The 24,545-nt window shown below is 40.6% G+C and overlaps 2 protein-coding genes across 3 annotated transcripts in view; both read left to right on the top strand.

Moving 5' to 3' along the window:
* The window catches only part of ankrd12 (ankyrin repeat domain 12), a 39,647-nt gene extending 38,193 nt beyond the window's left edge, over positions 1–1,454 (top strand). For both annotated transcript variants that reach the window (XM_085140114.1, XM_085140115.1), the window contains one exon: positions 129–1,454. In XM_085140114.1, coding sequence (XP_084996240.1) covers positions 129–314 — 186 coding nt within the window. In that variant the 3' untranslated portion in view covers positions 315–1,454. The remainder of the gene's footprint in view (positions 1–128) is intronic.
* Positions 1,455–3,477: 2,023 nt separating this feature from the next.
* On the top strand, positions 3,478–23,932 carry twsg1a (twisted gastrulation BMP signaling modulator 1a). Its single transcript, XM_085140172.1, has 5 exons — positions 3,478–4,010; positions 4,724–4,884; positions 14,797–14,896; positions 20,411–20,671; positions 23,434–23,932. Exons 2-5 carry the CDS (start codon positions 4,759–4,761, stop codon positions 23,613–23,615), a joined length of 669 nt encoding a protein of 222 aa, XP_084996298.1. The 5' UTR covers positions 3,478–4,010; positions 4,724–4,758; the 3' UTR covers positions 23,616–23,932.
* The last annotated feature ends 613 nt before the right edge of the window (positions 23,933–24,545 follow it).

A 24,545-nucleotide genomic window follows, 5' to 3' on the forward strand; every position in this document is an offset into this window, starting at 1 on the left:
TTCTTGGTTGCCTTTGTTTTTTCTTCCTACCCTCTCCTCCACCAGTTCCTTCTTGGAGACGGACACTCTTGGTCTAAATGAGAACAGCTGTTGGATGAAGTCACGACCTCTTTTTCTTCCCTCTACAGACGTGTCTTCTGATGAGGCAGCAGCACGAGGCAGCAGCTCTGAACGCAGTGCAGCGCTTGGAGTGGCAGCTCAAGCTGCAGGAGCTGGACCCGGCCACCTACAAGTCCACCAGCATCTTTGAGATCCCCGAGTTCTACATCCCGCTCGTGGAGGTCAACGACGACTTTGACCTGACCCCGATATGAGCTGTAGGACAGACGCGCTTTGCCACAGCGGCAGCTAAATTGCTGACACGAGCGGGCAGCCTGCACAATCGGGGAACAGGAAAGGAAAAAATGTGAAGCACTTATAATGAGGCAGTGATAAAAAAGAGCACTTAAAAAAGAGACCATTTTAATTCCAGAGCTCTTAGAGTCCAAAACAGGCCGCCCGCCCACGAGGACGGGGAAGGAAGACCGTCCAGGCAAGAGACGTAGCCGGGGAGCCGAGACGAGAAGCAGGGCCAGGCGGTGCAGCGAGAGGAGGCGCCGTGTGGACGACAACACCTCATCAAGCAGGGTCACACAAGTGAAAGATTTCAATTGTTTTCAAACTGAGTGTTCATACATTGTGTACAGACTGTGCTCTTAATTTTTTTTAACTTATTTTATACATAAATTGTGCATTTGTAAATAGCCATGTAATTATTGTTTTAAACTTGTAAAAAAAACAACAAAAAATGATAGATATTTTGATTGTAAACTTGTTCTGTCTGATGTTTTAATGGACCAAAGTTCTTTTTCCCCCCCTTTTTTTCCTTTTTTTGATATCGAGTGTCCTCTTTGTTTGTGATGTTGTCGTTGGCTTAAAATCTTAAGCATGTGTTGGCTTCGGTTGCTTCTTCTTCTTCTTCTTTTTTTTTTTTCTGTTTTGTTTTTGCTGTTTCTTCCTTCCTCATCTGGACATCCACGCCACAGCTGGTGTTCTTTGACTTTGGCAATTAAATGCTGTGCATGCGTTGCATTGTTTGTACTTTTTTCCTAAAGAGCTGTACTGTGGACTTAATTGTGAGGTTTACTGAAGTGTTCAGACTTTTTTTTTGTTGTTTTTCTTTTTCCCCTTTTTTGCGCCATTGTGTTATGTCCTTATTGTGGCCTCACTCCTCATGTTGTTCATTGTGTCTTGTGCACATTAAAGTCTGTTGTGGCTTCCAAGGAAACAAAAAAACAACAAAAAAAAAATCATACTTTTACAGTTTCATTGTGAGATCACAACAAATCCTATTTTTTCAGCATAATGCCTTTTGAACGATAGTTCTAAAAAAGTCTATTTTAATATTTACTTGTTACATGACTTGTAGATATTTGTAATATATAATTGAATAAATTTTATTTGTTGTGAAATTACATTTTTTGTTGGTGTGATTCTTGGTAAAAACCTATTTTCATAGTACAGTCACCTCAGCTGAACACTATTTAGTGGTAGTACTATGTTTAGCCAGTAGATGTCACTGTAAGCAGCGCTGCACCTCCAGCTGTGACTTTATTCTTTTTCCTGTTGAAAAACAGATGCAGTAAAATAAAAATAGCCCCTCGATAAAATAGCAGTTTTCTTTATATTATTTATTTATTATTTTAATTTTTTATTATTTTAATCATGTCCTTATCGTTAAGCACGTTGCTCAGCACTTGCTGTTTTTAAACCACTAAATACACATAAAGTTGGCTTGGCTTGTGTTATCCTGCTGAGGCAGCCATCAGAAGGTGGGTACATTGTGGTGATAAAGGGGTGACATGGTCTGCAGCGATACTCCGGCTCTGGCATTAAAACACTGTTTGTGTAAATGTTGCAGATGAATTCCTCAGACCAGGCAACATTTTTCCACTCTTGGTGAGTCTGTGTAATGGCCTCAGTTTAGTTAACTGGAGTGGGACCCGGTGTGGTGTTCTGCTGAAGTAACCCATCTGCTTTGACATGTGGACATGTGCATTTAACGACGCTCCTCTTGGTGTTGGTTTATTTGTCATCCAAAACCCGAAAGTCATGTGACTGGCTTCAAAACAGTTTGAAATGTTAGAGCAGTCCCGCTCATACACGCATGTCTTTAAGCTCAGCTTAAAGCTGAGTTTAAGTTTCCTCCTTTAGCAGATGAAGGTGAAGAGAGTCCCTTAATGTAAAGCTCTGCTGAAGCAAGTAGCTTGGGTGGAACAATGTCAACAAGCTGCTTACACACGATTGCATCAGCATTATTATTCCAGTAAGATGACATTTAAAGGAGCATAATTAACATGATAATATTAGTCCTACTTGGACCATTAATACTGACAAACATAATGTGTTTTAATAGTTTGGTTTTATTTGGCTTCAACAGATTTTATTTGTCACCTCAATCATTCCTGCACACCAATTTTATGAATGAAGGATTTACTGCAGGACCGTTACCTTCGACACCATAAGTTTGATCAGTGTGGAGCTTTTCCACTGCTTTAGTGTGTCTTTAAGGTATATTTATACATGACAGTGAGGAATGATGTGGCACCAGCCCTTCCTAAAACATTTTACCCTCTCCTTGTGTTGCTCTGTCTTCATCTTGTGCGTTCCCCACTTTTTCACATATTCTGGCCCTGAGAAATGCAGTTTCATGCCATAGTATTTTACATACGGCTGGAAAGACAAACTTGAAACTTGAAGCACAGTTTAGGATATGTAAACACTATGTTACATATAAATTGTCTACTCCGCAATATTTTGGATTCAAATATTATAGTTTTAATCCTTTAATAATTTTAAAGCCTTGGTTAATTGTTTTTTTTTTTTTTGCAGCTTTTAAAATACAAATCTATTAATATCTTGCTGTGTTATAGGTAAGGGTTTAAAATCATCTGCAACTGTAACAGTAAAGTTACACATATCCGTCAATCATAATTACTGATCAGTAATTATGATTCAATAATATAATGTGTAGGATTCTTAAGAGGGACAGTTTGGATGAAAAGTATTTTTACTTTAGGTAAATTTTCGTATATTTTGGTTTGGTTATACATCACAAAATAATTCTGATTTTTTTTTACACTTTCTTTGACATATTCATATTCCCTATGACACCCACAGAACTCATAACAAATGAAAATAAAATAAAATAAACCTAAGCAATTGATTAAACTAATCTTGACAACTTTCAAACTTGACTTTTAGTCCAAAACATAATTTATCACAAATTTAAAATTAATTAAGCTTTGTTAAGATAAAAAAAAATTATTTCCTAAATCCGATTAAAATTTTAATTTGCATTCCTCCCCTGCAGCTATGGAAGTGGTGGCCAGTTGGGTCTTTGATGAAGTTTCACAAAAAGCCATGTAAACACCTGTGGAGTTAAACGCCCCATCAGAGGGTTTCTGCGGCGGCAACAAATGAGCGAAGGGTGGCGTCGCGGCGGGAAGTCTGATCAGCTTCACGGCTTCAGATGACCTAATGAGCAACCCACAAGGCCACTAATGAGAGTGGAGACAAAAGGGGGTATGTAATTGGGCAGGGGGTGGAGTGAAAAGTAAATACTTCCTTTGTTGTTGGGGGAGAAAGAAAAAGGCAAACATAACCCACCTGCGTTGGAAGAAGCGAATTTTACGCACGACACTTTTACGCACCGACCTCTCAAACTTTGCTCCGGGCTCATATTTACGTTAAAGGTGAGCTGAATGATTCATGCGCGTCACCCGGTGACTGTGTGAGACCCGAGACCCGGTGTTTTCCTGCACAGACGCCGGATAGAAAAGGGAGTGTGTGTGTGCCTTTAAGGCGCCCGACTGCCTGTCGCTTTGTGCTGCGGAGAGACTGACGCCCTCTGGACACAGTGGACACTTGAGCGGCGGCAGAACACCATCCTGGAGAGGTTCAAAGAGAGCACAACCCCAGTCCTCCTTTAAAAAAAAAGGGAAAACCTCGAGCTCGTTAACTGCGTTGTGGTAAGTTTGAGACTCTCTAATATCTGCATTAACTCGCTGTTATTTTTTCTTTTCTTTTTTTGCGCTCTCGATTCTCTTGTGGCTGCGTGCGAGTGAGACAAAGTTTTGAGCGGAGCAGGGGAGGGGAAAAAGAGAGGTGAAGAAACGCGTTGAGGACTCGGGGAGCTAATGTTCCTCACATGTTTTCTCTCGGCGTCATGCGAAATGCAACAATGTGCGGCAAGTGTTGAAGTGTAGGAGCAGAGAAGCGAGATGGGAGAGAGTGTTAAAGCGCGACAAAAATAGAAGGGGTGAAGAAAGGGGGGAGAAAGGGAGCTGATGTTGCCAGATGTGTGTGTGTGTGTGTGTGGTGTTGTTGTTCTTCAGTAAAGTAAGCAGTGCTGACTTTGAATGAGATGTGACGCGAGCGTTTTAGAAAAGTTCAAATTAAGACTTTACAGAAAGGCAAAGCAGTGAGTTCCTGCACACGTGACAGCACATTTGCATCTACTTCAGGATGAAACTTTATTCCTGTGTGTGTGTGTGTGTGTGTGTGTGTGTGTGTGTGTGTTTAACAGTAGAAGTTAGATGTTAACTCTCTCACAAAATGGAGGAGAGCTCTCCAGTCGAACAGAGCTTCACTTTCCTCTTTTGGAATTAAACTGTTGTTGTGTGTTTGCCTTAATCCTCCATTCCTGATCTAAGATCCTGTGCTGTGTCTCTCATTGATGTAGGACTTTTCCCAGTGCCTTGCTGGTGAGCCGTCAGGATGAGGCCCGGTGAGCTGATCCTCCCCGCTGTCGCCGTTCTCCTCTTCCTCCTTTCAATATTATCTCTGACCTCCGGCTGCAACAAAGCCCTCTGCGCCAGTGACGTCAGCAAATGTCTCATCCAGGTAAGGGATGCTGAGGTTTTCCCACGCCTCGCGACCCACGAGCTGCTTTTGGTTTTTGCACCTTAAACGTGGAGCCGAGTCCTGGATGTTTGTGGTGAGTCGGTGTTTTGAAGCGTGTGTGAACGAACGAGTGTTTGCAAACAGGCTTCGCCTCCCTGAGGTAACTCTGTGGTTGCAGACACATAATCTCAGGTGCACTTAACTCGCGAATGTGATGATCTTCTCTGGAGATTAAAGCGGCGAAGTGCAGCCAAGTTCAAGCTTTTCATCCTCCAGGGTTTACAGCTGTTTTGTGTAAACAGGCACAGTTGTGGCTCTTGGCTAAAACACAAGTCAGGAGTTTAAAGTGACAGCAGTAGGTGGACGAGGAGTCCGCTTTTTTGCCGCTTTGCTTCCATAAAAGCAGCAAAACTGTACAGCGGCGCTTCTTTGAGCGGTAGCTGAATTCACTGAGGGGAAATAATGCCTCTGCAGTCGGTCTGTTTTGTACAAGTTCTTCTCGTAACAGTAAATATCCAACGGCAGCCAAAGTCGAGTCTACAAATCTGCCAGGATAAGATGAAGATTTGGACCTGGGAACAACGATGGAATCCGTTGTAAAGAATGCAGATACATTCCCTAGATAATCCTGGAGGCGTCTGAAAGGGAGCGGACCTGTGAAGCTATCCAGCCTTCAGCTGATAGGGAGTTGGATGTCTTTCTTTCATTCTGTTCCGTTTGTTTGTATTTATTTATGTGAGGTTCTTTTAGCTCTGCTTTTAAAAATCTCACATCAAACTCATTCATGCTTGTTGACTTTCTAACATCACTTCCTTCATGTCACTTTTTCCTCACACGTTCGGATGAGGGGTTCAGCCCACGCGTTGACACGGATTCCTTCATGAATTCTTGTTTCGAGTTGGTTTTAGAAAGGCCAACTCTTCTCTTGATTTGACTTTCTTTCAGCTGTCAAGCCAGATTTTTGCTTGGCTGCTGTCCTGTAGGTCAGAGCTGTGTGTTTAGCTTCCCTGCCTCTTCCATTACAGTCTTTAAAGTACTGTCATTAACCTCAGTGGCTATTTCACCTGTTTAACCCCTTGTGAACGTGAGCTGCAGCTCTGTTTTGCACCAAACTCTATTCTTGGAGCAGGATGTTTGCAGCCGGATGTTTGCAAGTAAAGAGAGGAAGTTGTTGTTGTTGTTGTTTTTCGTTGTTCAAGATTTGGCTTTTAGATTGTTTAGCAGAAAAATTAATGTATCCAACAAAATCCTGAACATATTCTGCTTCCAAAGTTTTTCTTTTCTTGGATTTAAATTTATTTTATTTTTTGAAATTTAGCTAAAACAAGACATTTTGAAGGTCTGGCTTTAGTCCTGAAGACCAAACTCATTGCTTACTTAAATGAAATAATTAAATGTATGCAGTTTCGAGTTGATTTTAACCACTAATGTGGTTACCATGCAAAAAAAAAAAAAAAAAAGCATTGCTGCAGGATTGCAAAATACATCAGTACTACAGCGCCGGCTTTAATGCAAAGGTTCAGGTTTCTGCAATTAATTAAGTTACCAAAAAATCTGCTTGGCATGCTGTGAATCAGAGCCCAGAGGGGTCTAAGCAGCCCTGTGCTCTTCCTCCGTTTTCCTGGTTGGTAATCCAACCTTTCCCCCTTTTAATCACTACGTTGCTTTAAGGAAAACTTTTCGTGCAGCAACTACCAACAGTACAACAAGACATGTAGGACATGGTTAAATGTAAGCCGTGAGCAGTGGGTATGAAAAGAAACAAGACTTAGAGGCAGGAGATGAATCCAAACTGTAGATATCGAAAATGACCATAAATCGCCCTGCAAGATCTTGTCTCACGGGGTGAGGATGATCATGATGGTGGTGGATCAGCCCAGAACTACAAAGGAGGAGCTTGGTTACACACTCTACCTTATAATGGACTGAAGTCATCACTTCATCAAACTTACAGATTCATCAGAGGATCGAATACTTATTTCCCACATTGTGTGCAGCTTTAGAAACCGTTACAAGGAATTTTATCTGTGCTGTTTTCACACATGCACCACAGCCCTCAACTTTTCTAAGAGGTGCCCGCCGAGGATTTGTCTGAGGGCGCGTAAGTATCTGATACAGCCAGAAGAGACGTCCTTTGGTCTTTAAGAGTTTGCTTTGTGTGACTGATGCACTGATGTGAGAGTAGTGCAGGTGATGGTGCGATGAATACAGAGATACTGATATTTTCAGTTGGGGGAAAATGTGGCTGAGGCGAAAGGAAACTTAAGAAGGCGTCCCGAACTGATTCTGCAAACATCTTCCTGAGTTCATGTGTGAAAATGCCTCAGGAAAATTGAGAAATCCTCACGTGAATCACTGTAGCCAGGAAATTCCTGGATTTTGTTGTTTTGCAAAGGTCTTAAATTGCTAAGTGATCTAAAAACAGTTGAGGAAAAATGAGCTCTCTTCCAAAAATCTTCAGAGGAAAGACAGCCTCTCGTGGCTTTTTTTTTCTTTCTTTTTCTTTTTTAAAGCTTACTTCTTTTTGGATTAAACTCCTAAACAAATCCCTTCTTCCTGGCTTGAGTTTCCCCGGAACATAGGAGGCCCTCTATTTGTTCTTTACTTCCAGGTGGCTTATTTCGCCTGATGAATCACTGCTCCGGACAACAGCTCTGTAGCTTCCGCGACCCCGTCGACACCAACTCGCTAGCTGTCAGAGGCGAGAGCGATTTATGTGTGTGTGTGCGCCGTGAAGGAGAAACTTTTCTGCCTCTCCAGCCCCTCTGTAGACGCTCCATGTTGCTTGTGATTAGTGGGATTTGCTGTCCGACGCTCACTTTTGCGCTCTGCTGCCATCTCAAGTCATTTGTCTTGAATTCCCTAAACCCCCACCAAGGGGTGGGGAAACATGAGAGCAGGAGGTCGAAGAGGAGGGAGGGGAGGTTAAGGTCAGGAGGAGGTGTGCGTGTGTGTGTGTGGAGAGAAACCTACAGTTTTGAGTCTAAGATGTGTGCAAAACTTCACAATCCAGCTCTGTCCAGGACTCTGCACACCAGGCTGTTTAGCAGGGTGGGGCAGCAGATTTCAAAGCTGAAACACAATAGCGGTCGCTCGGTGGGACGAGCACATACTCACTTTCCCTCCAGAGCCCTTTTGTCCCGCTGCAGCCGGGCTTTGACTGATTGCAGCGGTTTCCACTTGAGAGCAAGGGTAGCCTAATAAGAGCTCTTTAAGCCGTTAAGATAACCCCATCCACCTCAGTGGGGAAATTGTTGTTAGTAGGGTTGCAACTACCGCTTGTTCTGATTAGTCTGTCCATTCGTTTTCCAGCTGTTTCCCGACAGCGTCAGGCAGAGGTGAAGGAGGTTCCTCGAGCCCAAAGCGATGTCTTCAAGCTTCTTTTGTCAAACAATATGGTGAAAAAGCAAAGAGGTTGAATTTACTATCACAGGAGATGAAGAGTTTAAGAAGCTTAGGCAAGTCAATCTTTAGTGTTTTTACTTGGCGAATGACTTAAAAAATTTATTCCATTTTATTGTTTTCTGGTAATTAAAAGCTGAAACTTTTGGTCCTTCTGTCCTGTCACTGTTCTTGATAAAGCTGTTTTTGTATGCTGTTAAATTTATATGAAATCTGTTTTAGGGTGATACCAGCCAAGGAAGAAAACGTGAAAAGAAAAGTTGACAAATAAATGGGATGAGACCTTGTTTCCTTTTTGTTTTCCTTCAGTAAAAAGAATGGAAACTCTACTTTTGGACGTAGTTATATTTTAACACTAACAGACTAATTATGTCTGTGCGTTAACTATAAAGGTAGAGCCAGAAGACAAATCGCTTGTCTCAGAATAAAGGCAGAAGTCGCTGTGTCCAAATCAGTTTGCATGTTAGCTCATTTTTTTTCAGCCTTCACTTTTTTTAATGACCTGTAATTTAAAGAATAAATCCAGTGTCGTATCACACAGTAATGAGGTCTGAGTGCAGGCCTTACAGATGCCGTCTTTGAGCTGTTTCTCCAGACGGCCATCCCGTCCACTGTGATATTGTGCAGCAGATTGAGGCTCTTACATGTACAGATGGATTTAAGAAGTTGCCATTTCCAAAGACGAACTGTTTTATGTCTTCTTTTTCTTTGTGCTGTTGCTGGTGTCCTTCAAACCACTGGTGCTCTGGAAGAGAATACATTTATAAAGATTGTAGCTATAAATCTGAGTCTAGCTTCTTGATGTTGGTTTAGACAAATGATAATAAAGGGCACTTACGTAACCTTCACACTTACTGGATGATGAGGTTGTGCTCACAGATGCTAGGTGCTGCCTCTCAACAGAATTGTGGTTTCTACTCCCGTAAATACCCAAAATAAAAACATGGAGCTCTAACTTAGTCTTTGCACATAGCAAAGATTGTAAAAACAGAGAGGTGCTTATTTTAAAGCTAGCTCCCTCTAAGCTTGAGCTCATTCTTAACAAATGTAAGGTAATTGACATCACTTCTTAAATTCTTACCCTTAAACATGTGAGCAAGTTTTCCACAAAACACTCCTGAAGCGAAGGCCGGCTGGAAACCTGACGTGTAGATTTCCAGCCGGCCTTCCTTAAGTTTTGAAATGTAAGCTAATCGGTTATTTTAGTTTTAGCTTTGTATTTGACACTTTCCCCCCTGTTTTGCCTACATCTTCATAATAAATAAGCAAATTTACTAGTAACTGTAAATTAAGCTAATGAAAAGCATTCTTGCTTTAGTGCCATACGTCACATAAAGACATGGTTCTTAGATAAGATTCACTAAAACGTTTCTTCAAAAGAAAAGGTAAGAAAATGTACTGTTATGTATTTTTTATTTATTTATTTTTTTAAGTGGATCCAGCTAAAGTAGCAGTTAGTAGGCAGTTAGCTGTTACTGTTTTAAAGCCAGGCTAAATGCAGGTCTATGAATCTCCTCCATCCTTTTTTTTTTTTTTTTTTTTTTTTTTTTTTTTAATTAATTTATATTTTTATACGTTTTGCCTGATTTAAGGCTGCATGTTTTCTTCCCAGGAGCAGCTGTTTAGTTTTTCATAATTTCACCCTTGAGAGTCATAATTACTCATGGGATCTGATGTTGATCAGAGGTTTGGGGATTGAGAGGCCAGTGATTAAGTGAGCTCTGTGTGTTTCTTGCAATCCCTCGATGGTGAGTCACTGAAGAGAGACTGTCTATGTGTAAAACATGGTTTCTGCAAAACTGCAAAGGAGACTCGGGAAGAAAGGAGTCATGGAGGGAGCAGCCCTGTCCTGTTCTCCAGGTGTTTTCTTCTCCCTCCCTCCTTCTGTTCCTCCCCCATCCCAGTGACCTTGACATGGAGGAATGTGCTCCCTGTTTAGTGTCATGGGGGAACAGGAGGGAGGAAGAGGAGCTCCTCTGGCACTCTCACTTGCTTTTTAAGCCCACCAACTGCGCTTTTTTTAGTTCTGTCGTTTTAACTCTAAACGCAAACTGCACTGCAGCACAGGAGTGCTGTTTCCATGTGTTTGTACAGGAGGTATTGCATCAGCAGTGGTTTCATGTTTTTGGATGTTTGCAGAAACTTGTAGCTTCCATCTAAGGAAAGGAAGGAAAAAAAAAAAAGCATCGTGAGCAGTTGAGCTCGTGTGTGTGTGTGTGTGTGTGTGTGTGTGTGCACGCATGTGTTAAGCCTCTGTATGAGATCATGTCATTACAAAGACTTTTATATTTTCTTTCTTATTTGCACAGCTGTTGTTTTTATTATAGTTTTTAATAAATGCTTTAGATTTCACTTCATGTACCAATATGAGGACCTGAGCTGTGAAAGTCTTTCAGGACTCTGGTCTGGAAAAGACTTAAGACTTTAAAGGATAGTTCCAGTTTGAATGTTTTGGACATTCAAAAACATCCACATGAATGTTTTTGAATGTTTGTGTCTGTTTCATGCAAACTCTATCATCACTGTACAGATATGTAGAAAATGAGTGGGACAGGGGGAAAAAACACAAGATCTTTGCACACATTCAACTTGTGTGCATTTAATAACCGTTGTTCATTTTGTTGTTTGTTTGTTTATTTTTTTTAAGTCACTGAAAATTGCACTTCTTGAAAATCTTTCAAGATTTTTTTTTTTGGCATTTACCTGCAGACAAGCAAACCAGAGATTTGTCTTGCAAGGTCAAATGTGTGTGCTGTTATCTTGTTGAAATCAGTGTGCACTGTGTGTTATTGTTTGTAGGCTTCTGATTGGCCAGCATGGTTTGGGCTGTATCATCACCTGTTGCTTTGGCAGGTTTTTTTTGTTGTTGTTGTTTTGTTTTTTTTTAAATTTTCTAAATTTCCTCTTAGAAGTTAACCTGGATCTTTTACTTGTTAGCAAACTTGAAAACCACTTTAATCCTCCTCCTCTGTGAGAATTTGGCAAAACCTTCCTAACAGGCAGAAAAATTAGTCTTAATAATTGTCCTCAAAAAGTCTGTGGGCCGACCTGGATGTCACCAGCGAGCATGTTCAATATCCAATTCTCCTTTAAGTGTTAACTCTCATCTAATGGGCTGGATTTGATCTTGTGGATTTCATTAGGATTTGTAGTTTCAGTAGAAAAACTTCTTTGGGGATTAGGGACTACAAGAGAAGTGGAATTTTTAGTTCCACTATAATCAAGAGAAGGGAGATGATGCTCTCTACAGCTGGCGTCTCTAAAATTGGTCAGCTTGCATAATAATAATGCACTACTGCAGGAAAAAGGGTTATTTTTGCCCTAAAGTCAAAATGAAGACATCACTGACTAGGGCTGTTTGATATAAGATATATATCGGATGACGACATAAAAGCATCTATCGTTTCATTTTACGCTATCATTTGTTTCGTGGTGTCGTAAAATAAACTGTTTACGGCAATATTTTTTTCATCGTTTTGATGGTCACTGTAGTGGCTATATTAATTTCTTAAAGTTCTCTCTTTCTCTACAATAAAGCTCAAGATCCTGTTGAGACTTTTCAAAATAAACTGAATGACGTGAAAGAGTATGCAAAAAAAAAAAAAAAAAAAGTGGAAATATCCTTAGTTTTAGTATTTGTTTGAATATAAAATAATTTCTTACCACTTACAGATGAGACATTGATGGTGTGTTTGAGCTTTGAGATCTCAACAAAACTGTGAGTCAACTGCTTTTGGTGAAGTGGGGTTTTTTGTTTGTTTGTTCTTTTTTTTTTATCACTGACTTTCCTAAATCTTGCCGCTGACACGTCCTCCATGCAGTAAAAATTTTAAAAGGCTAAAACCAACACTGAAAGTAATAAAAACTAAAATAAACATTTTTTTAAATGATAAAATATGAACAGAAATCCAAAAAAAAACAAAATAAAACAAACCCATCAAATTAGAAAATGCTGAACCATGGTAACCGCTGTTATTGATTACATTATCCTCAAGTAAATTGTTAACATGTGGTTATGTGATGATTACAAGTACAAACATCATCAACATAATTAGCCACTTCATTGTGAATCAGTTGAATTCTTGGTTTAGTAAACCAAAGTTGTAACAAAGTGCAGTTTTTCTTTAAAGAACGTGCCAAATGTTTAACTCGATCATAAACCGAGACCTGTGATGTGAAAGTGTGGATTAACGTGTCCGGACCTGCTACGGTCATGAAAGGAAATGCCGTTTCTTTCTTTTTTTTCAGTTATTCGAGTCTGCGGTGACGTCTCGCATTCTTCGATGAATGCCACACGCAGAGCGCAGTCTTGTAATGGCCTGTGTGGGCCCTGTAATGTTTTAATGGTACGTCTGCTGTTTGAGCAGCGTGTTTGCTGTGATTTGAAGCTTCTGCTGCACCTGTCAGACACCTCCGCATCAAATTCATCAGGACTGAGATGAGTTTAGTAGTCGGGTTTTGTTAAGCGGTGTTTAATGCATACAGTCCTGTGAAAACGAGGTACACCCCACAATTCAATGGCTTGTAGGGCTACTAAATAAATAATTATATTGTGTATGACTTTATCAGACTGCTGCATCACTGTTGAGGAATTTTTCTTTACGGCATTGCTTCAGTGCGTGTAGGGTGAGGTCCAGACTGGGCTGTAGAATCTTTTCTTTTTCCGCCTATTGTAGATTTGCTGCTGTGTTTGGAACCATTGTCCTGTTGCTCAAGCCAATTTGGCCAGATACTTTCAATTCAGTTTTATTTATACAGCAAATCACAACAACAGTCGCCTCAAGGCGCTTTATATTGTAAGGTAGACCCTACAATAACACATAAAGAGAAGAACACAACAATCATATGACCCCCTATGAGCAAGCACTTTGGCGACAGTGGGAAGGAAAAACTCCCTTTTAACAGGAAGAAACTTCCAGCAGAACCAGACTCAGGGAGGGGCGGGGCCATCTGCTGCGACTTTTTGGGGAGAGAGAAGGAAGACAGGACAAAAGACATGCTGTGGAAGAGAGACAGAGATTAATAACAAGTATGATTCAATGCAGAGAGGTCTATTAACACATAGTGAGTGAGAAAGACTACTGAAGAAGACATACATAATGCATTGACTAGAGTTAGGGCTGTGTGATATGACCAAAATCTCATATCCCGATATAAGAATTCTATCGTCCTGATAACGATATAAATCACAAAAATGTAACATTTTCTGTAAATTCTGTGAATCTCGGGCAGCTCGTCTTAACTGATGCATGAAACTATACATTTTTAGACAGTTGTAAAGGCCACCGTTTTCTTTGAGTATTTATTACACGGCGTGCTGCGGGGAAAAGCCTGTTCTAACGTTTGAGTCTAAGGTTTATTTTTATAGCACCTGGCGGCTCTTTTTTTAATTCTCATCCGTAAATAATCTGCTCTTTCACGTGATTCAGTTTATTTTGAAAAGTCTCAACAGGATCTTGAGCTTTATTGTGAAAGGTTTATGTGGAACGTAAACAAGCGGATACGCGATGCTGTTACCGTCGTTGTTGCTAACCACAACGCATAAAAACAGGCGCTTGTCCGTCCATAGTGTGGTTATATAAAATATAAGAGAAAGAGAGAAATTAAGAAATTAATATAGCCACTACAGTGACCATGAAAAACGCTGAAAAAATATTGCCGTAAACAGTTTATTTTGCAACACCACGAAACAAACATAGCGTAAAATGAAACGATAGACATTTTTATATCGCCATCCGATATATATCGTTATATCGAACAGCCCTAACTAGAGTCATATTTGACTCTAGAAAACTTCCATATACACAAGAGTTTGAATGAGGTGTTTGTGCATTCAGGTCAAACATCTCCACTTTGGATTGTTGTTCAGAAGACGCTTTGCAAACAAAAGCCGTGCTGCCGTGTTCTTTTAAGAGAGAAGAGGCTTCATCCTCCAACCTTTCCAAACAAGCCATATTTGTTCGGTCATACTTTCATTGTCACTAACTTTAATATTAGACATCCTAACCAAAGCCTGTACAGTCTGCGGTGATGTCTGTATTGGACACAGTGGACATCAAAGTCACTCTGCTGGACAAACTACGTGATGACACTAGTTTGACACTATAATGCAGAATGGCAGCGTGCCATTCTGCATTATAATGTATCAGTCGACATCTCACGTCTGTGGCTCGCATTATTGCTGCCATTCCTACATCATGGACAAAGTGTGTTTGCGGTGTATAGCAAAGGAAACATTTCGGTTGGTCATGGTTAAATTTGTTCATTTCCATATTTTACCTTCATAAAATAAAATTTCCAGTTTGTGCACAGGTCTCTGTAATGGTTTGCTTCTATGCTCGCTGTCCACACTCTTTATCTCAGTGGAAAAAATTACTGATGTGTAGCAAGTATACTTGTACAACCAGTAGCATAATAATCAGGACAGCAGCCAGTACTGTCCAGTGTTTTTGCAACGGGTCACGAGCTGCTGTTTCTGCTTTACTGATGCACGTTTGTTTTCTCCTGCAGGAGCTGTGCCAGTGTCGTCCGTCTGATGGGAACTGCTCCTGCTGTAAAGAGTGCATGCTGTGTCTGGGGAATCTTTGGGAGGAGTGCTGCGACTGCGTGGGTGAGTGCAGGGGATTCCGTTTTAATTAGCAACGCATTTTAAAGCTGACAGAAAGTTGGTCCGTATTGTTTTAGGTTTGGAGAACTTCACTGTTAGTTCAGGCTTCTGCTCACTGAGCAGGTTGGTGATATCTGCTGAGCTCAACATGTGCGACATTAGTGTCAGCAGCGATGGATGTGTGTACCGCAGTGCTGAATTTGTTGTTAAGTTTTGTTTACAACGATTTATTTCCAACGGTGACCAGCGACGCAAGACTGAAGTGCAAACACAAACACGCACACATACAGCACCACGCCACATCAGTGTTTTTGTTTTGTCGTTCTGAACTGTATGACTCAACTTGAATCACCTCATCGCTCACTCTACACTCAAAAAAGGTGATATGAAAGTGCTGCCGTCCCCTCCTCCGTCAGAGAGAAATGGGGTGAGACATCAGGCCCAAGGTCTCCTGCTTTTTTTTACTGCCTTTTCTGAAGCATAGTTTTTGTTTTTTTTCCTCCATGTTGAGAAAAAACATGGACAAATGGCTAATCGTGCATCATTCACCACTGATTCAGGTTTAAGATGAGGCTTTGGGAGCTAGCTACACAGTGCTGATACTGGACTCTGTTGTGAATCCGGCCTATGTTCAGAGGGTTACATAGGGAAAAGTACCCATAACAATGAGATTACATGGCTTTAAGGCCAGCTCAAGACAGAGCTTGTTTCAGTCAGACGTATTACACAAGTTCCTCTGTGTTGGGGGAAAAATGACTCTGTCCTCTTTATAGATCAGATTGACTTGAAGAAAAATGTGGTGAGAACTGTGCAGACTTCTTCTGAAACATTCATGGTGTGATTTGAAGCAGTGTGTGAAGGAGGAAGCAAAATTTGATGAAAGTGTTGTGGCATAGAAGCAGAGCCTGTGTCATGCTTAGTTTATGCTACCCCGATTGTTTCGGTTTATGGAGGGATTTGTCGACGGAGAGGGGTTTTCAAACTATGTAAATATGCTCCCGACAGTCATCCAAAATCCATGCTGCATGGTGCTTGACATGGATGAGTGTGTTCACTGCTGATCGGTTGATGAGTAGGCAGGGACAGGCAAGGTAGCAAAAAGAAAGAAGTTCAAAAAAATTCCACAAATTTCCCCAAATCATCTTCGTGTGCTAGAAGTTTACTATTCTCTGCATCTGATGGACCCACAGCAACCTAACCAGCAAAAGTGGCCACGTATTTAGGACACTGCCCTCCCCATCTGACCACAGGTGTGCTCTGCAGGTACCCATGCAGTCCCAGGATGCCCACACTGCCATTGGTGAACCATAATTTCCCCATAAAGATGAGCTGAGCTCATCAGGGAACCCAGTGGCTAGCCTATTAGCTCAATCATTTAGCTTGTGTGCACCAAACATTTTGTCAAATGAAATCCCAGTTTTGTTGTAAGAAACCCTGACGACTTGTCACAGCAAGTGTTAAACTCCCCCCCCCCCAGAAAAAAGAAAGTAATGAGCACTATTGCTCATATTTTGACTCGTAAGGTAGTTCAAATAATTCTGACACTGATCTGTATCCATACCTGAACGTGCCAGTTGAAGTCTCATCTCTGAGCTCTTTCTCCCAGTAAAAGCCTGAGAGCGACAGCTGAGAAGCACACGGGTTTAAACTGCTGCAGTTTGCTCAGGGTGTTGCTGCTGTGATACCAGAGTGTGAGGCGAGCAGAGCCAGATATCAAACGTGTCTCGGCCTCCGTGCGGCGAGGACGACTGTTTATCAGAGCACAGGAAATTAAAGTAGCACTTCCACATATGGACAGAAGTCTCGAGGTGCTCCCGAAGATCAAAGGATGAAGAGGCCCCGAAGGGACAGAGAGGCCGAGCTGCTAAAACGAACTCTTGACTTTTGGTTAAAACTGTAACTCACTTCAAACCGGCAGGGGTGGTTTGAAAACCAGACTTAAAGGCAGATTGGTAAAAAACAAGAGAAACAGTGAGCTGTTAAAGCTATCCCACCTCCGCTACATGGCTGTACGACATCCAGACTGTACAAGTTTTTCTTTTAAAGCTGTAATTTAGCTGTGCATCTCATTATTCTCATTTTGTGCGTTTGACTCTCGCAGGTATTTTTGTGTCACTCTCACTGTTTTGTGTCCTTTTTGTATTTAATCTTGTAGTTGTCTGTGTGTCTGTTCTGACTTTCTTGCTTATTTTATTTCTTTGTGGTGTTTTCGCCTCTTGTTTTGTGGTTGGACTGTTCCTCTTTAAAGCTGTTTTGCACATTCTTTTCTGTGTCCTTGATAATTTGTGTGCATTTGTGTGTTCTGCTTTCCATTTTGCATCTCTCGTTTGATATTTCTTTGTTTCTGTCTCTGGTGGTTTTGCGGCTCCCCCTAATGCTTTTATATTTGTTTGTTTTGTAATCCTGTATGTAGCTTAGCATGTGGATTTAGCTTATTTTGCACTTCTTTTGGTTTTTATTTATTTACTTATTTATTTGGTGGAGGTTGTTTAACCCCACCCCCAAAATCCCTTCCTGTGGAGGGTGCCTGCATCTGTTAAGAATTTTATCCGTAGCCATTTTCACACGCTGCACTTGCATAGATTGAAACGCTCTTAATAACCTTCCAGATCCCACAAAGTCTGCGTGGCGTAGGAGACTCCCTCATCTAAATAAAACAGATTTCCAGAAGCGATAACACTCGCACACACACTGTTTAACACGTTGAAGCTGTGTGCTACGTGTGAGAGAGGACACCTGTTGACACGTCTCGATTCCCCTCACGTTGCACGAGGTTTGAGCTCTCGCCCTCGTAAACCAGTCTTCTCTCAGATCGGCTCCGACAGACAGATATTGCTTCACGTGCTGACAAGGAAGCTTTATTAAAGCTCTTTCATGTGGAACACGAACACAAGAATCTGACACTGAGCTCTGAACTCCATCCTGCTGCTCCTGCTGCTGCAGCACAGATGTTACGTGCCGTTTTCCTCCCGGACAGGCCTTTTACAATACACCGAGGATGGCTTTTAGCTTTGAGCAAGTTTATACTCCTCATTTATGTTTTTGCTTTTCCGCCTTGCCGCTACCCTTATGTCTACTTTAAGTAAGTTTTCACTCTAAACACGCTCCCTGTGCCAAATTCCATCTACTTTGAAGTGTGTGTCTGAGAGCCGTTAGAGCGGCCGAGTGGAGGGGAGAGGACGGTTTATATTTTAGAGGAGGGAGGGAGGGAGGACATGGAGGGAGGACCCATGTGTACATTTTATCGAAAACAGCTGTTCTGGCTCTGCTTTTAGCATCAGTTTTGTAATCCAATTCCTCTGTCAAACTCCGTTCTCCATAAAATGATTTAGTCATTAACTATAATTCACTTTGACTCATTTGAAGGCTTAGGAAGATCATATCTTGATGTGGGGACTTTGTCGAGTGATTACTACTGTATCTGGAAATTAAATGAAGTGTTAAAAAGGCCTTAATTGAGACGAGACGTTTTTGACAGTGGTGTGGTTTTACACAACGGCCCGTTGTGAGTTGTCTGTGTGTGTGTTCGACCGTTTAGCCTTTAAACCAGTCTTTATATTTAAGATTTAACTGGATAATTCAAGACTGTAAAGGGGAAAAATGTCTTAATGCTCAAAAATGCATATCTATTTTTGACATTACCTCACTCAGTTTTTCAAGTAGATTTGTGACCCACAGTCACGTCCTTGGTGATATATCTGAAAAAAAATGCCATAAAATGTTTACTCTTCACTTGAATCGCACAGTTCTCAGTGAGTAGGTTTACACAGAGCCAAATTTTCTAATTGTTCATTGAAAGACTGTAAATTATAAAAGAAGAGGGTAAGTTGTAGTATTTTTAATTTTCTTAATTATGATCTAACATTTTTCTTAAGATCAAACATCAAAATATTAGACTTGGATTTTTATTTGCTTTTTTTTTCTTAATGAGGGAAATTATTAACGTTGTGGATTAGTGAAGGAGACAAACGTGTGTGTGAACCTTGAGGAAATCAAAGGTAATCGTTTCTCAGGTGTGAGGCAGCGGGAATCTGACAAGGTTTCTTTTTCACAAGACAAATGAACTGAGGCTACTTCCACACGTACACTGATATTTCTTTTTGTTTGTTTTTTAAGTGGGGATTTTGTTGTTTGTCTTAAATATCTACAATATCAAGGGCTGTCGAGCGTGCCGAGGCAGCAGGTAGTGATGTGTCGAAATGTTGTCTAATCAGAAAGCTGCAAACACCACAATTTTGTTGTACGTGTACAAAGACTAGAGCTAAAAAAATATGATCCACAGTGTGACATCAAAAAAGATCTAAAGAAAAACACCTTTGATGTTGCAAGATTATCTTTTTCCTTTTTCTCATGTAAATGCAGAAATTGAGTTCATCCGTAAATTAATTTGTGGACTAGACCAAAAATTGACTAGACCACAGAGAAAGTTTACTAAAATATTTACTTGCACTTGTGCACAGGACCTGAGAGCTTAAGAAAAGAAATCACATTGCTGCCTCTCATTTGTTTCTTAACTTTTTTTTAATAAAATAGAAGTTTTATAGGAATGAAAGCATGAAATAAATTTAGGGGAAACCCACGGAAACCTCAGTCTTGGCTGTTCGTACGTAGGATTAAAAGTCCTCCGTGCTGCTGTGTAGGACTGATAACAGTCACAAGAAAGCATTTAACTTCCTGGTGACTTACCCCTATGAGAGTATCAGTCAGATTTCAGTAAAACAAGATTAATTTGTCCTGAGGACTGACTGTGAGCCTCCTCGACTTCTCACCAGATTTGAATTCTTATTCATTTGTGCAAAAGAGCTGACTAGTGACAAGAAAACCTCACACATTAAAATAACCTGTGATTGTGATGGATCGTGAGCCGGCTCGTTCCTTCACTGCTGTTCTTTACTGCTTCTGTCTCTTTTTCTTTTTTCTTAAACTTCGTGCAAGTCTGCTGCTTTACGCTGTAGTTACACTGAAATAATGATCTCAAAGATTTCACGAGTTTTGCAACTATACAAAAGCCTCCATCAGAGAATTGTTGATCACAGCAAACACTGTATCATGTAAACTAATAAACCTGATTCATTCCAGGCTAGTGAGTGTAGTAAATGACTAGCATTAGGCCTAAAATTTGAATGATTTCAGTTAAAAACAAAACAAATGGTTCTGCACGTAACTGAAGCCAATGAATACAATTGGACAATGTAAAAAAATTGAGGGAAAAATTCTTTATATGTAAATTAATGGTCTTCGTGCCCTATTTTCCAAGTTTCATGGTTACTCTGGATAATCCAGTAACTCCAATAACTGTTACTTTTATATGAATTAATAAAACCTGACAGTGATGTCTATGGATTATCCAGAGAAGTGGGGAAATTGCCTCGTGAGCGTCAGACCTTAAATTTTATTTAGCTTCATTGTGTTGGTGAAGTCAGAGTTTCAATCAAACAAGACTTCTGGCAGTTTCTGCTTTCTGAGATGATTCCTGTGACCTGATCCTTCACTGTGCTCTCACTGTTTTCACATCAGGGATGTGTAACCCAAAGAACTACAGCGACACTCCAGCCACGTCCAAGAGCACCGTGGAGGAGCTGCAAAATCCCATCCCCTCGCTGTTCCGCGCCCTCACGGAAGGCGACGTGCAGATCAACATGATGGTCGTGTCCTTCCCCGTCTCAGAGGAGCTGTCGCATCACGAGAACCTGGTTTCCTTCCTGGAGATGCTCAACAGCCAGCACGAGAACGTGACCATGCCTGGCAACAGCATCCACGGCAGCCTCGACAGTCAAGGTAACGCCGCTGCGTTAGCGTGGAAAAGTACCTGTTCACACTTTACTACGTTGAGGTGTGATCATCAAGTTTGAAGGAAGCGTATTTCTGTCACTGAGGCCAAAAAATAAAGTAATTAATTGGGGGGGAACTATTGTAATCCAATCAAAATTTGGGCTTATTATTACGTCAAAATTTTGAGTTGGAAATCTTTATTATTTTCTCACAATTTTGATAAGTTGGTAAGTTGAAATTTTGACAACCTGCATGTCCTTTTTTCCCTCGATTGGCGGAGGTTTGTTTCATCCTTAGAATGAAAGTGTGTTTTGTTTTGGGTTTTTTTTTTTGTGTTACTTCTTTGATCAATAGAGGGTCCTCATTGATGCTCCTCACCTGAATAGACTCATAAATGGGCGTCAGGTCAATTACACGAATACTTCAAGTACAGTTTTGCCGTAATGTTTTATGTTGCTTTAATCATGTGTTTCAGCCAGTAAAAGTTTGCTTGAAAGCAAATTTTTACTGGCTTTTCACAGATGATTGATAATTTGCTAATGTAATAAAAGAGAATAAAAATAACTAACTTAAAGCACATAAAGAGAAGTACATTTAGAACATAAACAGGGCAAAAAAGGAATAAAGTTATGCCAGTTACTGTAGATTAAAAAGACAAAACATGAAAGTCAGTAAGAAGCAGATTTAAACAGTCAAAAAAAATGAATTAGAATAAAATGACAGTGTAGCAACAACGAGATAAAGAAATGTGTATAAATTATGTTTTAGAGATGGGTTTTAAAATTTTAATGCTTCCAGCTGCTCTTTAGTTCTTTGTAACTGGCTCGTTCTTTTAATGTGAAGTTTAAATGCTTTGTGCACACCGATGTATCAGCAATCGGCGTGTTTTTGTTTTTTTTGTTTGCTTGTTTCTGTGGCCGGCGGATATCCAGGCCAAGACTTCCTCTTCTGTCTGCAAATTGTTGTTTACAAAAGCAGATAACTTTAAAAAATTACTTTTTGACAGATGCAATCTGTCCGTCTCCCTGCACACAGATGACTTACCTGCACGCAAGCAAAGCCCGCTCAAATATGATTGGTCAGTAAAACCAGTTCATTCAGTAAAACTTGGACTAGGAAATCGAAGCGTGTCCAGTAATAAAACTTTTTGTCATGCCTACAGATGTTCGTATATTAATATACAGCTTTCTGATCATAGAGATTCATGCTCACGTAAGAAAACTGATGCTCTAATAAAGATTCATAATCAATACAATTGTTGGTTTTAATAAAGTAAAAGATTTGTGTCGTTGTTTCAGTGTTCGGGATCTTTCAGGGCAGTTACTTTAACACATGTGGTCATAGTGGTGCCAAAACAATAAGCTGAATCACTGATCAATAATAAAATCAAAAATAAAGCAAGCTTGTGCAAGAACATTAATTATATGAGGTAAAACAAAAGACTTCCTCTGCTTTACAGCTGTAATATTTTTCTTTATGGTGTGATGGACCACCAGGTGGCTCCAGGGGAAGTGAGAGGGTGATGTTTTGGCGTTTTGAATGTTCAGTTGTGTGAAGCTGTGATTGAAGTAAAATATTGGGATCTCTCATGTTGTCTTGACATACCTCCACAATGGCATCTTTGATATTCTAATAAGGGGTTATGTGGTGAGAAGCTACGTTGAGTCATCATGGGTATGAATGTCATGGTAATTTGGGGCTTTTGAAGATTTCTTTAAACTGTTCTTTTTCCAGGGTCAAACGATTGTGCAGCATAAATCTTGACTTTAAAAAACAAGTTTGAATTTACTTTTGGATTTTCAGGGTCAAAAATATTCATACACTCAAATATTTGAATAAGCGGTGATGAATATTCTATAATGGCTCTGGACTTGACATGGCAAAGTTCTGTTAACTTCTTGTTATTAATCATGGTTGACTGCTACTACTACGCTTTGCCAGCAGAAAAAGGTTTTCACAGCACTCATCGGACTGACCGATACCTGGATCTGCACAGAGTTCCTTGTACTTTCAATCCTTGTTAAAGTCGTTAAAGATGTATGCTGTACAATCATTCTCCCCTGGAAAGAGAAGGGTTCAAAGGAATGATTAAAAGCCTAAAATTACCATGACATTCATGCCTGAGATGAGTGTATGTAAACCTCTGACCACAAATGTACATGAGCGAAACCACCGTATTCCACAGAAATTGTAACTAATGATGAGAAGCCACATGGTCCACTAAAAGCAGTCAGTCTTTTCCTAAATGTGCCGTCTCATATTGCTTTACGTTTTTGAATGACTCACACAAAACACAAGCCTTACTGCCATTTAATTTTTCCTTTGTTCCCATCGTCTCCTTGTTTTGTTCACATTTAGGCTCACTCACTGAGGGTAATAAAATGTGACCTGACAGGTCAAAGTCTTGAACTGTGACTAGATTTGGCTGGATCAGACTTTTGCATCATTACAGCAGGACTGTGCTGCCAGAAGATCTCCAGCTAAGGGAATTGGAAGTGTTACGTTGCCATTTTTATTTGAATTTGAGGCCATTTTGGCTCTCAACCTCTATTGCTTTATTTGCCATAAAGCAATAATGAAAGCAATCTCTCAGAGCTGAGCTGTTAACTCATTAAGCTCACCAGAACACACAATCATACTTGATGCAGCAATTTGACCTCAGCTTTTAAGGAAAAGCAGGAAAATTGAGGGTTAAAGGTTTAGTTTTTTTCTCTCTACTGGATCTGTGACTCACACCATCATCTTCGCGTGTTGTTCTTTAATTTCAGAGAGCATGTGCACTGTGGTCTACTTTGACGACTGCGTGTCCATTCGTCAGTGTAAACTATACTGTGAGTCAATGGGAGGATCCAAGTACCGCTGGTTTCACAACGCCTGCTGCCAGTGCATCGGACCGGAGTGCCTGGATTATGGCAGCAAGCTTGTGAAGTGCATGAACTGTCTCTTCTGAAGTGCGGGCACATATTGGTACCAAATGCTTGCCCCATACCGCAGGACTGGGGACAGAGGAAACTATGACTGTTATGTGCTAGCATTCCTCAGTTACCTTGTAAAATGCCCCCTGCAGCCCTCCTCCTACCCCTGCAAACTTTTATTCTGCTGTTTTTGTTTCACTGTATATTTTTAGATTGTTTTTTTTATAGCATTTTCTTTTCCTTTTTTTTTATTTTTATTTTTTACTAGAGTTGTATATGAATAATGTATTTTTACAATTATGGTCCGCTAAATCCCAGTCTCATGCCAAATAAAGATATGTTTTGGTGACTGTTTCCGTCTCTAAGAAAGTCTTTCATCATATATTCTGGGGAGGGGGGAAAAATGTGTGAAAAGCTTATGGCATGAGTGAAATGGTAAATATTTGTCTTCCTAGTTGCCTGTCTCCAGCTCTTCTGTTGCCCAAGTCAGGAAACGCATCATTTCCTGGGGAAACAAAGTTGTTATTATACCATTCTGGTCCACAGGTGTTCCACTGCTCACCGACCGTCTCATGCAAGCAATGGTGGGTGGAGAAGGGAACATTTACCGATGCCAATCTCTCACCGCCACACACAAATGCTCTTTGTAATGCCAGTACATTTTCAAAAGGCAGCAGGGTGCCCTATCACTGATTGTGTTCCCAATTGGCATGCAACAGCAGTTTGCACAGACTCCTCCACCGGCTGACACAATGAAACCTTGTTTGTCTTTTTTTTTTTTTTTTTTTCATATTGAATCACGACCTCATTTCACCACTGCAGCTGTGTGGTTTGGAGCCGACGGTGCCAACAAAGATCATCAGAGGGATAATGTGTTTCATATGTGAGGATGACCACCAGTCTTCTGGCTCCGACCGCAGCGCTCGGGAAAGTACACATGATTGAGAATAGCATGTGGTTTCACC

The sequence above is a fragment of the Neolamprologus multifasciatus genome, chromosome 18, assembly GCF_963576455.1.
Source record: "Neolamprologus multifasciatus chromosome 18, fNeoMul1.2, whole genome shotgun sequence".
Taxonomy (NCBI): Eukaryota; Metazoa; Chordata; class Actinopteri; order Cichliformes; family Cichlidae; genus Neolamprologus; species Neolamprologus multifasciatus.

What these genes read in the sequence shown, in the direction of transcription:
- twsg1a (XM_085140172.1), top strand. Translation starts at nt 4,759, where the DNA reads ATGAGGCCCGGTGAGCTGATCCTCCCCGCTGTCGCCGTTCTCCTCTTC. An exon ending in TCAGCAAATGTCTCATCCAG is followed by an intron (nt 4,885 to 14,796) that starts GTAAGGGATGCT and finishes TTTCTCCTGCAG; the next exon opens with GAGCTGTGCCAGTGTCGTCC. An exon ending in CGGCAGCCTCGACAGTCAAG is followed by an intron (nt 20,672 to 23,433) that starts GTAACGCCGCTG and finishes CTTTAATTTCAG; the next exon opens with AGAGCATGTGCACTGTGGTC.